Source organism: Triplophysa dalaica, chromosome 22, assembly GCF_015846415.1.
Source record: "Triplophysa dalaica isolate WHDGS20190420 chromosome 22, ASM1584641v1, whole genome shotgun sequence".
Lineage (NCBI taxonomy): Eukaryota > Metazoa > Chordata > Actinopteri > Cypriniformes > Nemacheilidae > Triplophysa > Triplophysa dalaica.
In genome coordinates, this window is record NC_079563.1 from 6861451 (window position 1) to 6879957 (window position 18507).

The window sequence follows — 18507 nt, forward strand, 5'->3', positions numbered from 1 at the left end:
CAAAGATCCCCCTTTTCCTCCTCACCTCACTTCTCATCTGTGAGGAATGAGAACTATGCGGTGGCCTGGATGGACCAGGTTCCTATGTTGCTTCTTAAAAGAGCTTTTTAACTGGACTTGAATCCTTCTCACTGGTTTTGGTTCACTGGAAACGTATTGTATGACTTGAGGCTTTGCATTAGCATGTTTAGGTAAACAGCTAGGCTTGTTTATGTGAGATAAGTTTCTTTAATTTTGTTAGCCAGCGAGTAACACCTTTTAGCGCTTTGCTAACATGCCCTTCTGCATGTGATGTAAAAGTTAACCGACAATATCTGTTAGAGCATGTGGCGCAGTTGCGCATCGGGCGACCCGAGTTCGATTCCCGTCTTGTGGTTCTTTCCTGAACTCACCCCCTTCTCTCTCTCCCACTTCGCTTCCTGTCATCTCTCTCACTTAACTGTTTAAATAAAGTGAAAATGCCCCCCAAAAAATGTCTTTGCAAGACTACGACTGCATTGAAGCTAATGTCAAACAACCTTTGCAGCGACCCGTCAAAATAAAAGTCTGTTATTACTTGAATGAGTTCTGTCACCCACACTTTAACCGCACGATCCCCATCATTTTTTTTTTATAATTCTACCACTTAGTTTATTATTAGTAAATGGAAGTTTATGTGCTAGTTAAATTTTAAAAATACTACTTTAAGTAGAGCTTGAAAAAGAAAATGTACCGTTAAGATTTATTAACATAGTTAAGTTTTTTTTAAAGATTTTTTCCATGTATTGTTCAAAGTATCCATTATATAAATACTATAGATTGAAGTATTTTTTAATGTGGGCAAATATTTCACTTACTATTGTACAGGAAAAGATGGAAAACAAAGAAAATAAAAACTATTTTTTTTTATGGATTTCATAGAGCCCTAGATATTGACTACTGCAATTTGAAGCCTCAGGGTGCATGAAGACATTCCCCAGTGCGTGAAGTTTTTTCTTCCGTGAGTAATGCAATAAACATATAATCCTGCAAGTAATATAGAGTGAGGAACACGATGCTTCGCGTTTGGTGTGAACACACAGTATAGTTGGGGCGGTCCCCCGAACAGGGCTTAAAACTAGTCTTATGCTAAAATAAATGTTAGAGGTGTCCAAACTGAAAACAACTTGCACTGACACATCTTTAAATACATCAGTGCCATTGTGTTGTCTAAAAATGAACAAAAGTTATATATTTTGTAAGCCATGTTTGTAAAAACTACTTAAATGTCCTTATTTAACTCAGGCCTTACTACTGTTTAAGGTAATCCCTGTCCGAGAAACCGCCCTATAAAGTCAGATTTCCCAATGAACACCAAATATCTGATCACATAGATCACACATTTCCTCAACAAGCGTACATTTTTTATCATTTCTATCTATAGCTAAGTTTAGCTAAACACTGTATTTGTCTTGGCAAACACCACTAAAATAAAAATATAGGTAAGCAGACAATGTTATTTTTAGTCATGCCCAGAAAGGAGTATCTGTGAAGGCTATATTCTAAAGATAAAAGATAGGGCGACTTTATGTTTGAGTGTTTTGTATGCTCAGCAGTATTACAGGAAAGGCAACTTTCACTTCAGCATTGCAGCAAGACTGCAATTCCCTCCACGCCATTTGACAATCAAACAACAAGACATTTATAAAGAGGTCTCCAGCATATCACCCAGGTCTCTTTATGCTTTCATTACAAAATTCAGATGTTGGTTATCTGGTCGCAGTGAACTGATGTTGACATGCGCTCCAGCATCAGGGTCAGTTCATAAATGACAGGACATCTTACTGTTCCCTGCTTCTACCCCACACAGACATTTCAGCTCAGGTGAAAGGCATGCTGGGTTTGATAGGATCATATGGCCGCTCCTATCTGACCTGACAGTCAGCTTGGCTGGTTTTAGTTCTACACTCTTTATTACCTCCCTACAATATTAAAAGGAAATGGACACCGGTCTGGCCCTCCCCTCAGTAACATGAGTTTGCAGTTCCTCTTTCTTATTTGTCTCGCTGTTATCTGTTCTGTTTTGTATTTGCTAGGGAGAACAAGGTTTCATCTGAGCGCAAACTTGAAGGGTGCGAGTTTGATTGATTCTGTCAGCTTTTTGTTGGGTGCAACTCATGAAAATGTCAAGCACATAAGCATTTTTATTTTTTTTAAAACATCTGAATGTTTACTCTTTGATATCAATGAGATTAATATAAAGAAGAGAAAATTTAAACTTTTGCTTCAGTGTCCTGTAGGGATATAACCATTCACTCCAACCATTACAATATGTGACGATGGTTATGTTATTTGAATGCAATACATGTTTTGAACAGCAGGGGCGCTGTGTTAACTGCAATTTTTTTACGATTATAATGAACAATCTGTTTAGATTATACTGAACCCTTGTTGATAGAGTCTAAACATCTAAATATGCCAGTCTACGAAAAATAATCTATATAAAAAAAGGGAAATTAACATGGATTTATGCGTTATGGATGTGACAAAAAAAGCATTCGGTTTTTGGGAGACGATAAACTTTGTAGGATTTCTGTAAAATAAAATGCTCAATCCTGAAGCAATAATACCCGATGAATGGAAAAGGGATGCCTCTTTATAGAACATAAAATAGTTACTTCATTTTCATGTGTCCATTTATGAGGATTATGTAGCGTTATGGATGTGATAATCCTGAAAATGGCACTTACCTGAAAATGAAAAATCATGCACTAAAATAAAACATGCTTCACAAATTTGAACCGAGATCTCACATGGGTATTTTAACCACAAGATGTTCAAATCTGCTGTTACCATAGTAAAAACCGCAGGTAAACGGTAAGGTTTACATTTTAACGGAATTGCCCATATATGCAGATATTTCTTAAATGTAAAAAATCCAAGAAAAGCACAGACAAGTCTTGGTTTGTTTATATTGAAGAGACTTCTGTCTTATACATTCTGGGGGGGATTTGTTTTAAAATTGCAGTTTAGTTTTGTTATTGGACATAAAATATATTTTTATTTGTCTAAGAAACGTGCAGGATACAGTATTTGTTTTGAGAAAAAGTGCAAGAAGATATTTTAAAGAATGTTAGCAACCGGCACCATTCACTTGCATTGGTTTTGCAACCGACGCTGTTCAGTCACCAACTTTCTTACAAATATCTTCTTTTGTATTCTGCGGCAGATAGAAAGTATATGCAGGTTTGAAATGACAAGAGGGTGAGTGTATGATGACAGAATTGTCATTTTTGGGAGGAAAGAAAACTGCCCTTCAAAACCTTTCATAGGGTCTATAATTGTCATTGAATTAGTAGCGCAATGCAAAATATCTTACTGGTCCTAAAACAGGCTTAATTTTTCATTATGCAAATAGAATTTCTTTATTTTGACTCGAACATGTCCCTGACAGTTTTCATAAGATTCACCCTTGTGTAGTTATAGCTGCAGATATGGAGAACCGTGTATTAATTAACTGGTGTTGATGAACTCTTCCTGTTTTCTGTGAGCTGTGCCTGACAACATCTGAGGTGTGAATGTAGACGGGATCATTACCCAAACCATCTACAAAACTACCAAAAAGCTTGAACCTCTGGGCTTTTTCTAAGTGCATTACAGCTGTCTGGCAACTTGTGATGTTTTTGTCTGATGCGGAGCTGTCATGTCGATAAGGAAGTCCAGCCCTTCCCTTCTTCGCTGGAGCTTTTCCATTTCCCCCAGAGGAATAGAAAAGGCAAGCAGGGGGCAGAATTTAGGGTGGAATTGGAATTGTATACAAAGGATCAAAACAAGCGTATCTGAGCTGCACCCTGAAATAAAAAGCAGGCTATGCTTGTGTTGACTTGATTTCTGTCTCTCTCTCTCTCTTTTTGAAGGATTGGTGAATTATTTTGGAGCTGGGGGGGTTTTCTTGAGAATGTGAAAATTGGCTGTGAGATTTACCTGAGATATGTCAGACGCGGCGTGTTGTCATAAATGTTAACATGTTGGCATATAGCAATTTTTTGTCATATTTAAATGAAGGTAAAATCTTTATTAACTGACATCAGTAATATCAGGATGGTATTTTGGTTCATGTTGGTAAATGGAAGTTTTGGAAGTTTACTCTTTTTAATTATTTTGTTGATGATGTTGACTTAAACGAAGTTACCGCATTTTCATTGTAGTATGAGACAGTTGCTATAGTAAATTGTTGAGGAAGAGCTGAGTTGTCATTTAGGCATTTATACTGTGCTGTCTGTTAAATGGTTTCTTTTAATTTATTTATAAAAACCTACAGTCTTCTGCAGGTCTGGTATATGTTATAAACTCTAATATATGTTACCTGTTATAAAACCCTCTTCTCCTTTTATCTCTCCTTCTCTTTTTTATCATCTGCTGTTTACTTTTACCTAGTGCCCGTGGCTCTTTCAACAGCGCTAGTTAATTGGAATGCTCTGTTTGTCCAGTCGGATCTTGTTACTGGTGAGGGGGGCACATCTCAATAATAGATATCATAGACAATGGAACTGACACACACACTGGCCTTCATCTCACTCTGCTAGATTTGTTTAACCATACAATTCAGTATAAAGCATTGAATGTGCATTATTCAGTTACATACACAGTAGAACTGTTTTCTTTACGTAAATGAATCAATCTATTAAAAATGTATCTTCATTTTTTTATAGAATTTTTGTTAATAGTAGCTACCTGGGATTTGTTTACCCCTCGCTAAACTGCACCCTCAGTGACGGAAGACGCATTGTCGGTTGAATCGAAACTCTGTGCTGATTTGGAAAAAAAACTAATTTACATTTTGGATATTGTCATAGATAGGGAATAGTAGCCTAGTATGAAGTGTTAAAGTGGTCATGTGGAGCGAATACGTTTTTTTCTTAGTCTGGTGTGTTATATGATGCCCATGCATGTATTAGACACGTAAAATTAGCCAAAATTAGCCAAAATTAAAGTGTCGGAACAAACGATGCATTCTATCTGAAAGTGAATGCTCAACCCGGCCTGCCTGAAACGCCTCGTGTAACCACACCCCCCAAAATCTACGTCAGTTCGTGGTATGATTTGACTAAGACCACCTGTACATTCAGGGTAAGTGGGCGTACCTGTCTGTGCAATTGCTTTGGAACCTGATGTTCGAAATACGGCAAGAGGCGTCACATTTCCGTCACACAATCACCACGCACTGGTTAACTGGCCAATCATAGCACACCTCGCTTTTCAGAACGATGAGCTTTGTGAAAATTCCGTGCGTTTTAAAGAGGCGGAGCAAAGAGGAGATTCAAACATTGCACGATACGTGGAAAATACGGCGTCTTAAACCTTCAATCGTGTATACACGTTGCATAACATCTAAAACAAACGATAACATTCGTTCTAGCCGTATCACATGACCCCTTTAATTGTATGTAAGGATGGAAATGCCATGTTGGGATGAGGCCACAGAAGTTGAGGAGCAGACAAATATAAAAAGGAAACTTGCTGGGTGCTCTTTTTAATGTGATATACGCACACATGTATTAAATTGTGCATTTTTGCGTTAGTTCTGTGTACGTCATACGTCAAGCGTAGATTCCCTGCGCTGCGCATGCGCGAGCACTGCGTCCCATATTAACGCCACATTCCCCTTTTAAATGCCGTTAAAACGTCACGCGAAGATGTCAAAGTACACGACTTGTAGCTGCTTCGTTGGTTTTATTTGAAGCAGTTTTGCCTCGCTCGTTTGCAGCGTGTCAAATAGTCACGGAGCGAACACGAAACCACAGGACAGCTGTTCCCCGCAGACCACAGCTCGCGCTCTCTCTGTTTCTAGGGAAACTCATCAACCTGTTGCTCTCTGTTTCCCTCATTTATTTCTCTCGTACACGTCATGATATGCTAGCGGCCTCTCAACGGTGGCATGGGGATACGATGTATGACGACCGCTTGTTTGCCTTCAGTTAATAAATATACATATTACGTTTTTTATCGTCCACGTCGACTGCGCATGCGCTTGATCTCTCGCTCCCTCTTTTTCACGCGCGCGCACGCACGCACATTAAACGACCCCTCCCTTCATGTGGTTCATCTTTCCTTCTGTCCTCTCCTGTCTCCCGAACATCACTATTCTCTGAGCTCCGTCTGTTTCACTTTTCTCTTCATCCTACACGCGCTTCTGTCACTCTCCTCCTCCTCATCGGCCCGTGTCCCTCTCTTTCTCTCACTCTTTCATTCTCTCTTTCTTTTGCCATCAGTCGCTTTTAACACCGAAGAATAATCTGACATGCTGGAGATGAGTTTGAGGTACAGTTTTGCTTGTGTTGTTTCTTCGTTTCATGAGAAACTATCGTGTTTTAGGAACGACTTGAAGTGCGTTGGAATAATGTCGTGCTCGTGCACAAATTGGTTCATTTTAGATCGTGTAAAATATGTCATTTTTATTATGATATCAGATATAATCATCCCTTATGTTATTAAACAGTGTAGCCTGTACGTTTGCATTATGTATTTGAGCAGATGTTATTGAAGCTTTGAAGCAACTATTTAAACAGGATTGTTCCTGTTGAAAACATTTCTCCAATTGAATAATAAAAAATGTGACATTTTAGGTGATGATGTTACTCAAATGCAGAATAAATAAATGAGCAGTTTGAGCTGGTTTGTTGAGCCTTTCTGCTTTGTTGCACCGTGAAGTCCATCTGTTGATGAAATCCCATTTGGCACCTGGCTTACTGGTGCATGTGCTTGTTTTACACAGAAAATGGCAAACTCTTATCTCAACGTTTGCTATGCAACAATTCATGCTGCGAGTATTGATTTATGGTGGTTATTGCTTTTTCATTATGTTTCTGTTGGATTAAACAACAGCCTGGTAATGTGTACAATGAAGTTGTTTCCTGAACATAATGTTCCTGCATGGTGGAAAATACTTGGCAAGTTGGCATACTATCTGCAGTCTACAAAAATGTTTTTGGCTTGATTTTGGACTTAAAATGGTCTGAATATTCACATGTACATCTTTTTAGAACCGTTTACATCTTTAATGTTCTTTGAAGACTCAGAGTCTGGTAGAAAAGTGTTCACACGCTCGACGTGCACAGCGGGCTCCACTGAAGATAAGAGCAGACGTAGAGTATTAATTCTTCATCGCAGTCAGATGAAATAATTAAATGTGATACGATGGTGCGATAAAGAATGCTGTTTGTTCAAAGTGAGCTGGCGCTATAACCTTATCCCCTTGATCTGATGACACTTTTTCTGCAGCAAAAAAGTATCTTTGTATTCACCCTGGTTGTCTTTAAGAATATATAGCTTAACATCCTTGAAGAATATACATTTGATCGGAGTATTTTGGTTTTATTGTGTTTAATATAATATGTTGAGTTTTACTCTGAAGGGATTCACAGAACTGAATCAGACCCTCAAACTTTGAATTTCCCATGAAGCGGAAGTCCCGATCGTCTTTTCTTCTGTATTTTGACAGTGAAATTTTGAATACGAAAAGTAATGGCTTTCTTCTTTCTCTGCAATTTGATTGGATGCATAAAAACAGCCGTGGCATTTTGAAATGTAACTGGGAGCAGACTTACAGTTAAAGGGGAGGGGTTAACCGACGCTCCGCCCAATCCATCTAACATGCGTCATTTAAGATGGATGGTCACTACGGGGCGGAAGTGCTTTTTTAGATTTTAACTAAAGATTATGAGGGCACACAGTTTATAAAAAGAGAATGGCACACATTGATAAACTATTTTAAAATAAACGCTGCAATATTTCATGAAAAAATAGGCATTGTACTTTTTTATTTCACTGCTGACTTTAACAGCATTTTGCTACAAGGGCGCTATCAGAGGTAAAGTTCTCCAAAAATGAAAATCGGTCATCAGTTACTCCCTTTAGTCGTTTCAAACCTGTATGACTTTTATTCTACTGAAGAACACAAAAGAAGATATTTTGAAGAATGTCGGTAACCGACCAACGGCATTACCAATTCACTCGCATTGGTTTTGTGTCCGTACCAGTGTCGGGTATAATTAATGAAAATGTAATTAGTAACTAGTAATTAATTACTTTTCAGAGTAACTTGTCCAACACTGGTCCATTCAATAGCAGTTCATGGGTATCGCTGTTGTTAGACTACCAACATTCTTCAAAATATTTTTGGGGTGTTCTGATGCAAAAGAACAAAAGTCATCCAAGTTTGAAATGACAAGAGGGTAAGTAAGTGATGAGAGAATTTTCCCTTTTGGGTGAACTATCCCTTTAACATCTGTGTGAATACTGGGATATTATTGCACAAATGTGTATGCTTGCCCCTGCATGCATGACACTTAAATCCATTAACCTCAGTACCCGGGCCATCAAAGAAACATGAAATGGCTGAGGCATTATTCACTCATTGCATAATATCTCCATCAGGAGGTAGATAGTCTGTTGTCTGTCTTGCCCCTTTGATATTTATTTCCAAATTGTTCGCTCCACAGGAAAAGACCACCGCATTTACTCCTGCACTCCGACTTGTTTGTTTTGAATCTGTTGCATGGGGAGCTTGATGAAACAAAAAAATCCAAAATCATTTTAGTCTGGCGTGTATCCAGACAGCCTGTTCTCAGCTCTCAGCGCCACAAATTCACTCTTCGATTCCTCAATTTTGTCTGATGGAAAATGTTATTGTCCAACAATGCCCGTTGTAACAAGGCAATTTGGCACCGCGACATGTTGTGGTGAAGCCCGGGGAAACGGAGATATTGATTTGTTTGCTGTCAGGTTTATAATATTTGTGTGTCGTTTAAGGAAGTGGTAGATTTTCTTTCAGCGGCCGGCAAAGCCAGGCAGGTATTAACTACTGTTTGCTGGATCTACAGACCGATGTGTGCAAAAGGCCACTGATGATTGATGGACTCGGCATACTGTAAATGTCAAATTAATTGTACTGCAGTTACATTCTTTTTATTTTGGCTGTAGTTTGGGTCACGGCAGTTAAGTGTGGTCAGTTTGTACCAATATCCTCTTTGGTGTTACCAAACTGAATATTACATAAGGAGAAATCTCCCTTTGAACCCCCCCTCCCTCAAAGTGTTTCCATGGTTATTTTGTTTGCTTTCAACATCAAAAACCAGCGTCTGAGCATCACACAGTGCATATTCGATTAAGAGCTCCGTCCAGTCATGGAGTTTTAAATTTTCCATTATTATTCTAATGAATATGTTCTTTCACTTTTAGTTCTTACGAGTTTATTTCAGAAAATACGTTTTGTCATGTTGAGTGTTCTTCAATTTTCCATATAATAAAAGTAAATGGGCACTGAGGCTCTTGATCTTTCAAATCGACAAACCTTATAAACGTAGTCAATGCAACATTTAAGGAATACAGAAATCAAGATATTTGTTAGAATGTTTGAACCAAACAGTTCTGAGGCACTATTGGCTACTATAGTAGGAAAAAAATATACTGTGGTTGAACTTGTCAATGGTGCCCCAGAACGCTAGGCACCCACACTTTTAAAATATCGTTTGTTTTTTGTTTAACAGAACAAAGTTATAACATAATTTACATTTTTGTGTGAATTATACCTTTAAGAAAAGTCTTAACTCTTGTTCTTAGTCAACACTGTGTTTCACAGTAATACTCTAATAACTCTTATAAGGTTTGCACGTCAAAACAATTGCTTGCTTCCACTTAGAAAAAAATCACTATGACCTCCAGCGATGTGGTCCCCAGATTAATGAAGGATGAAAATTGCGCTTTTACATTATTAACTTCTTCGTCCCCGACAACCTGATTTCATTTTCCCTGCCCCTGTTAATTACAGAATATCCTCCAGCCAGGCTATTAAATGATCAAACCATTATTAACTATCCTTAATGTCTCGTCTTCTCAGCCGCTTAGCTTTAAAATGATCTTTAAAATCATTTGTTTTCCTGAGAGAGTTTTGCAACTGCAACACGTCTTGTGAATAACATGCAGCAACAGGTAGCAGCAGCTTTTCTGTTTGCCGGTGCAGAAATAACATCTTCCTTTTCAAGAAAACCTGACGCACATGTCTAATAGCATTTTCATTTTATGTGATTAGAGAGAGTACAGAAAAGTACAGAATCACCTACAATGCTATTATGAATATGGCAAATCATTACCGTAATGTACAGGAGTTATTTCATTTTTACTCCTATTGACCTCAATATATTCTTGTTACTATTACACAGCGATTTTGCATTATAATTGAAATTAAATAAAGGCAGTACAGCTGCTACCAATCTCATTTAGATTTTTTAAATTACAGTAGTAAATTTGAGGCGAGCGTTTTGAAAATATATTGGCTATATGTTATTGTTACACCGCATGTGACATCCAGGCTAAAGTCTTATAATCGATATGAAATAATGACCATTAAAGTTTGATTTCATTAATTTATTTGACCATGATTTAAATACACGACATTCGGTCAATATTAAAGATATCAAAGTTATATTTTCACAGAATATACTTTACAGTACGTAAAAAAACAATCTGATAAAAAGACATTAGGAGGATTTTCACACACAGGGTTACATATTTAACAATAAGGTTGCATTCACTAACATAAACGAACAATGACCAATATAGTTATTTCACATTAGCTAACTGAACCTTATTTAAGTTCGGGGCAGAAGCTCAGTTTCCGTTTCTGCATATCTCATGTTAATTTTGAGTATCGCACCCTTTAAATATCCGTAGAATCTTAAGTTTGATCACATTTATAAAACACGATTATTTCTGAAAATATACAACCTCCTGCATGCGTGCTTAACAATTTAAAATTTAAGTAAAATCTAAGTAAAAATATTTAAATAACAAATTTGCAGTTTAATTCATACTTTTTTTACCACATTTCACGTGACAATTCTGTAAAATAACAGTGAATGTGTACGTAAGAATGACCTTTTTAATTCCTGTTTTGGTCCATTGTTCTGCAAAAGACACCCACAACTACAGACAAAACTAAAATGTAATTCAATCAATCTTAAAGTTGCTAAAAACAGCCTTCATTGTTTTTAAACAGAAGATTATTTATTGTAAATTTACAAAATTTACAAAACTCGTTCTGAATTTGCTTCTCTGATTGACATGCACAGGAAGTAACTCTATTTAAAAATATCAAATTTGAGACTGTTCCTAAAATATCTCTCCTAATACCGGCGGCTGACAAAATATGTATAAAATCTAACCATAAGAACATTAAATTTAAAGACGGATTATTGCCACAATTGAAGTTAAAGTGGCCCACCTATTTCTATGAGTATTGCGTCAGGTTTAATGGAGAGGCTGTAGAGAAAAGAGCTGTGAATGGGTTTAATTGGCATTAGACCTCTCTCTTTCTCCCTCTCTTTCTCTGCCCTCAACTAATTAAACTCTCAACAATAATGGCAAGAGTTCAGCGTCCGGTTGCTGACGTGTAGGGCGACCGTTTGCCCCGCGCAGGCCCTCTGAGGGCGTGTCCAAAGCAACCGCAATTACAATGCGAGAGCTGAGCATCAGCGTACCGTTTCATCATCTTCAACTCATCTCTATACAAAATGTCACAGGCATTAGGGGCTTAGCTGTAAAGGGTAAAGCGATTCTATCTTTTGTGTTCTTCTTTGCATATTCATACTCCGCCTGGGTTCATTTGAATTTGTTCTAAAAAAGGAAAAGACAAGCTTTGTGTTCTTTCCCGGTAGGCTGAGGCAACAACAAGGCACCAATAGAGAAACAGCGTGACGGTAGCTCCACCTGAAGTGAGCTTTCCCTTCCAACAACACCTGGCTGAGATGAATAACACAAAAGCGAGGAGCGAGCGAGGCTGTGATTCAGACTAGCTGTGTCCTCAGCTGAGCTCTATCCGCACGACCCCTCTGAACTCATTTTTATAAGAGCTACCGACTGCCTGTTCTGTTTTATTTTAACCGTGTTCCAGAACATGTTTATGAATTGATCATGATGGTCGACGAGTCATCCTACAGCTGGTTAGTTGTTTATAAAGGTCATCTTGACCCACATATCACTGCTGTCCTTCTGAAGCCTCCATTTTTTTTTTTTTTTGCCATGAATATTATTAGTCACCCTTTATGTTTATCACTGGGTTTTGCAAATATCCAACCAATATAAAAATGACAGGATGTTATTATTTTAAAAGTACAGTGCTTTTCCATTTCCTGAAAAATTGCTAATTTGGACATACAAGGATTGAGAAGGACAGCGACGATATCCAGGTTGATATACATGGATTAAGAAAATGACTTCATCTTATTTTAGAAATGATTGAAATCGTTCCGGCTTTAACCTGCGAAGCAAAAAACAATCTTTGGCAACAGTTTAAAAGAACTTGAAATGCAGACTTGGCAACCCTGGTTTCTCTGATCTTCTGTAGCAGTTTGTTTTCACTCACGTTAGTCAATATTAATTGCACTAGAAAGAGTTCTTATTTTGTTAGAGTCATCATGACATTTTCACCTTCTCTCAAAAGTATTTTTGCGGTCCAATGTTAATGTGATTATGGCTGTGATGTCAGAAACATAATTTCTGTCCCTCTTCTCTTGTTTTATAAAATACATCCGTATAAATTGAATGAGCACATGGCTTGTTATTTTAACCGGATAAAGAATTAGCAACCGTTGTAACACCTATTTTATTTGATCCAGTTCTTAGCAAAAAAGCTTCTAAAAATAGAAACCGAATTACGAATGACAAAGGTATTCCCAAAGCAGTGAGTGGCTCGCTGAGGAACTAAAACACAAATGGAGACATTTCCTCTAAAGTCTGGCTGTCTGAGGTCCGGATCACGTGCCAGCCATCTTGTAGATGTAGACCGCGCTTCTGCTCCACCCACCTCACAAACAATTTGCTGCTAATGGATGCATTTGTGTGCTTGTTAGACACTGTCCTCAAGGAATTGAGCTGAACTGCTTAAGTTTCCCTCCCAGGCCAAAAACAGTCCCTTAATGTGGCACAGGGTTATCATTATGTCCGGTTATCCCTAGTTGGTTTTTTACACACATAATTTCACCATTTAAGAATGAGAAAAGCTATTCTTTAGTGATGTATGATTTTGGGATGTATTCGATTTTTGTTTTGGGTAATCAAGGGGATTGCAATTACAAGTTTTTAGTCAATACATCTTAACACCTCATCTTATAAAATATAATAGTGGTTTTGTCAGGCTGTTGATGCTTAATGGTTGCCAGGGTGTTGCTATGCACATTCAAGGGTCTTATGGGTGTTTTTAGGTTATTTGTAGGTGGTTGCTAGGGTGTGCTTGGTGGTTGCTCGGTGTTTTATAATTTATTGCTGCAGATATGCAGTGAGATAAGTGTAATACTTTGCAATAATAATAGAGATTAGGGGTGTAATGATGACACAATACTGGGTTCACGTTAAAAGTTTATCACAGTGTTTTTATCGTAATGTAAAATAATTCAAATAACAATTTTACATTAACAATTGTTAATAAGATACCTTTTTTTATTAATTCATTGAACACATTTAAGGTTTCAATGAATCTTCTGTATGTAAATAAATTCATATTGCAAGGATCTGTTAACAAAAAATAAAACAGAATTTGAACACGGAAAAAACCTCCAAGAGAGCTTAACAAACAAATTTTTGGACGGCCGCAGGTCACATGTTGGCAGCTCAACCAATCGGATTAAACGAACACTATATTGTTAAACAATCTCTAACAAACACACCTTAAGTGTGTAATAGATTGAAATATCATTACACCACTAATAGAGATGTTCAGGATTAAAATGCTCAGATCCTCACATAAACACGTTTTCATTGATGCACACGTTGATTCTCACTAAACCTTCATGTCTTCTGTATAAACAGGATGTCATCTGCTTTTCAAGGTGACCTCAGAAAGGTGCATAAACTGCATTGTAGCTTATGGATTGTCAGACGTCCTCACTCTTCAATGTGACCGAGACTCTTATCTTTGTGTGTTGTAGTGGGCACCTGGAGAGCCTCCTGTTTCCTCCTCCTCGTGTTGCCATACTACCATGAGCAGTTCCACTCCATCCACAGGTACTATCTGTTACTCAACATCACTTTATGATCACACTAGACACAGTGATTCTCAATCGACTCTTTCCTTTTTCAATACAATTTTACTGCTCGTATTGTGTAGGGTAATTGGTGTTTGTCTTTGTATTTGTTTTTTGAACAGTTATAACTTGCATTGCCCTTGCAAGGGGATGTCAGGTGACATCACCGAGTAAATGGAGTTTATGCATTTTTGTTATAAAAGTGACTTTGGAATGAAAATGTATCAGCAAAAATGTAACCATTCCAAGTGGATGAAATGGGCTACAAATGCCGTTTTATATTGACTTGAAAGGTTTTATTCTAACATTTTGGTATTATGTTGTAAATCAACAGTATTTCGTAAGATGAGTACCATATCATCAGAAAGTCTCTTAAATCGAGTATGATGTCATCGAGTAAATGGCTTTTAAAAAACATTTGGCTGCTAAATGCATGCAACAACGGAACCTTTCATTGCTTTAATGTTGATCTTATTTAAAGACACTGAAACTGCAATGCACAGTAAGTCATGTGGGATAGTGAGATGGTCGGCTAGCGCGTTCTCTGTTATTTGAGCGGCTGAATGGACAGTCTGGTGGAGCTAAAATGGAGGGTGGAATGAAATGACCCCATCATCTGCTTACCATCTTCTATTCCCCCTGTCTTTTATTTTCGCTCTCTCGCTTCCTCTCATCCTCCCTTTGGTAAGCAATAATCCTTAATATGTTGTTGTGCTTTTGAAAAGGGGAAACAATGTGGCTATTATTTTCAGAGTCTGAAGAGGAATGACTGGGGACGCCCTGCGGGCGGCTTCTACATGTTGATGTGTTCTGCTTCTTGTAAAGGCTCCACTCTGAGTCCCTGAAGAAGCCTAATGTTTCGTTAATCTTGTGAAAAAATGGCAAAATGGTTGATTTCATATAGTTTCATGCAAAATGATATAGGTATAATTTGTCGTCATATGTCGATCTGCTATTGGAGATGCTCATAAGATCAAGGCTTCCATGTTTTTGCCAACATTCTGCTAAGTATTGCTTTCCTTGGCACTTCCTTTGAATCATTGCAGCCTTGTCAATATTTTATGAATTATTGTTTGTCTTTGAAACATAAACAGAGGCAAAAGTCAGATCAAAATACTCACCATTCTGCATGGCATAAAAAATGCATTTTTGTTTCTGTTTTCTAGTACAACTATCTAAAACTTCGTAAATTAAGTTACATTTACAAGGAAAGTGACCCGCGGTATTTAGTTTTGTTTTATAAAAGAAAATACAAGAAATGTACTTATATAGAATAGAATATACTTGAAAGAAAAGGTAAAACTAAATTCAAGTTTTTGGGTCACTTTTCTTGTCAAGTAAATGTATCTTCATTTTCTTATATATTTGTACTAGAAAGCAAGACAAAGAAAAACAGTTTTGCCGAAAACTAGCACTAAGCTAGTTTTAAGCAATGCTCTGTTTTAACCAGTCTCTAAAATCTTTTTTTTTTTTTTATAAAAATTGTTATTGTCATTAAGTATTGATTTGTAATTTGCTGAAATATTGTTCCCATGTAGACAGTAGCACCATTGTTTACTAAATGTTTGAACCACAAGTCTGCACTGATCAGTTGCTAACATTAGCGCTAGCTCTGCCATTGAAATATGCTTTACCTTGAAAATGACCTCAGACATATATTTCAGTTATGGAGTCATATTTATCATTGTTTGGGTTAGTTGACAGACGCGAGATGTCCTTCACAGCAGTGGCCTCAGAGTACAACACAAAGCTATGAAAGCCATAACAAAGCTAACCATCCTGATAGCCCATTGAAGCGTTTTGGCGCTAGAAATCATTAATCGAGCAGTGATAATCAAACTAAAGGGCATGTTCATTCTTGCCTGACTACTTTTGCTAAAAATAAGCTAGAAACGTCATGTTGTTTAATTAAAGACAAGTCACGTGTTGGCAATATGTGTCATTATGATGACGTAATAGTTACTGTCATAAACAGTTTATAAAGCCGCAAAAATATTAAGAGACCATTCCAAATTTTTCTAGCTGAATTGTGGTAATTTCAGTCCAGTCTATGTTGAATTTCAACAAAATCAAATCTCAGGAGTGACATAAAGTCATCCAACAGCAATGTGAACGACTGACAGCGTGACAAAACATGAAAATTGTGACAAAAATCAAGGTTATCACAATTATTTTACAGATGTACAAATATTACTGTTTTATTGCTTAAAAGTGAATATGAGCTTGTTTTCTTTGCTGTATGTGAGGTCTGAAAAAATACAGAGCATCTTTTGTATTATTTCTGACCTGTTTCTCCAGTTTTCATTTTCTCAAAGTAAATGCAAATAGAAACAACATTTTTCTTTTATTTGGGAGAAATATTGGTAGTAGTTCACAGAATGAAACAAAAATTAGAAATTTACCTAAACACATACCTATAAGTAGTAAACTCAGAAAATATTTTTGAGATGATCTCAGTAGTGGACAGTAGTGGCCAAGGAACGCTTTTCAAAATATGAGTTGTATGGTACATTGTATACGTCATAGGAAGACAACCCTAAAGTTTTAAGTTATATTGGACAAAATTATTACTGTAAAATGATTATAGAATAAAAGGCATTTGGGGAATTCGGATTTAATTTGAATATACAAAACATGTACACAATAAATGAGCAAACATTTACTATAATTTTATTCATCATTAATATTTGTCGATCCTCTTATGTGTAGTCATTCTCTTGTGCTATATGTTCATAAACTTGCACATTTGTTTTGCATAATTTTTCCAAGCCTCCTTAAATTCTTCTCAAAGCTGAGCTTAAGTTTACGCTCCAAGTACAACATCAACTTATTAACATGCTTACAAAGTTTTGAATACATTCTTAATAATACATTTGAGTAAAAAGCTAAGACGTCCGTTTTTCAAAGTTCAACATCACTACAGGGCAGGACTGTATGGCACATTGTATACGTCATAGGAACACCTGCTCAGTGACTCAAATGAACCGATTAATTTACATGAACAGCCTGTTCCACAGATAAGAATCAAACTGCCCAATATTGGATGCCGATAAATCCTGCCGAATGTATTTATTAAATAATCAGATGATATTTGGCTATTTTTAGATTGTGACTATCCTCCAGTTACTGTGTGCCTTTTGTGAATTTTTTTATATTGTGTGTGCCGCTTTGCCATGCAGATGCTGGCGTCAGTTCTTAAAAAAGCTTTTGTTATTAAAAAAACGTGCATTTTAGGTTTTGGGACACTAAAGGGCCTTTGTCTCAAGAGCGCGCAGGACCGGTTCCTTTTTCCCATTTGAAACAAAACTAGTGTTCCACCACATCAAGCAGATGACGGCCCAACTGCTCCGAGTCGTTCCACCTTGGTGAATATATGCACACTTGATTGGGGTCTACTGGGACCACTCTGCCAGAACAATGCAACAACATTTCTGGCCCAACAAACCTGACACACTCGCTCCTCCCCCAGGCAAAGTTGCCAGTAAAGCCAGTAACCATGGTGATAGTTTACCCAGAAATTTAAATTCTGTCATCATTTACTCACCTTTTGTCATTTCAAACCTTTATGACTTTCTTCCGCAGAACACAAAAGAAGATATTTTGACAAATGTTGCTAACTGGACCCCCTTCACTTGCATTGGTTTTGTGTCCATACCATAGAAGTGAATGGGGTCCAGTTAACATAATTTTTCAAAATATCTTCTTATGTGTTCTGCAGAAGAAAGAAAGTCATAAAGGTTTGAAATGACAAGAGGGTGAGTAAACGATGACAGAAGTTTCATTTTTATGTGAACTATCACTTTAAACCTGATCAGGTGTTACTGACTCTGGCATCTATTGTGTCCCCAGCCTTCATCAAACATTTTCAGGTCTGTTTTTTACAATATTACAGGATGGCAAGAGGCAACTAGCAGCAGGTGGAGGAAATTGTCACAGTGAAGGATGAGATTCCAGGAATGCCTGATATGGGAATTGTTGATGGGAAGTCACAGCGTTCCGTGACTTCTGTGGTGTCCTAGCAACAGTTTAACCGTAGCAGGATTTTACAGTGCATCCCTGAATAAACTGTGGCAGCGAGGAGAAGATTCTTCTCTTGTCTCTCGGGTGATCCTTAGACAAATATCACAGAAGACCAAGCGTCCTCTAAACAGATAATGCTGCAGAAATACCGCGAGCTGTTTTGGCTTGACTTGAAACGTATGCTCAGTATTTGCCTGCTGTATTGAAGCTGTTGGTTTTGCTAATGACAAGTCTTTAGTCAAATTGAATACTAAATGTATCTTTATCCTATCCTAACCCTAGATTTAGTTCTGTGTAGTTGTTTTAGGTGTTGTTGTTTTACTGGGATCTGGATTTCTAATGAAACAGAACATTAAAATGTGGCCTTAAAGGGATAGTTCACACACAAATAAAAATCGCGTCATATTTATTCAACCTCATGTCATCCAAAAATGATATGAAAATATGTTTA

The 18507-nt window shown here is 37.3% G+C and overlaps 1 protein-coding gene across 6 annotated transcripts in view; it reads left to right on the forward strand.

Moving 5' to 3' along the window:
* The window catches only part of ptbp3 (polypyrimidine tract binding protein 3), a 53535-nt gene that overhangs the window by 8933 nt on the left and 26095 nt on the right, over positions 1-18507 (forward strand). For 2 of the 6 annotated variants that reach the window (XM_056737536.1, XM_056737537.1), the window contains exons 2-3: positions 13822-13855; positions 13941-14016. The exons of 1 other annotated variant lie outside the window; for it this stretch is intronic. In XM_056737536.1, the coding sequence (XP_056593514.1) occupies positions 13822-13855; positions 13941-14016 (110 nt within the window). Of the gene's footprint in view, positions 1-6093; positions 6280-13821; positions 13856-13940; positions 14017-18507 lie in introns of those variants that run through there. 3 more of the 6 variants (XM_056737541.1, XM_056737538.1, XM_056737539.1) reach the window with 2 other exon arrangements.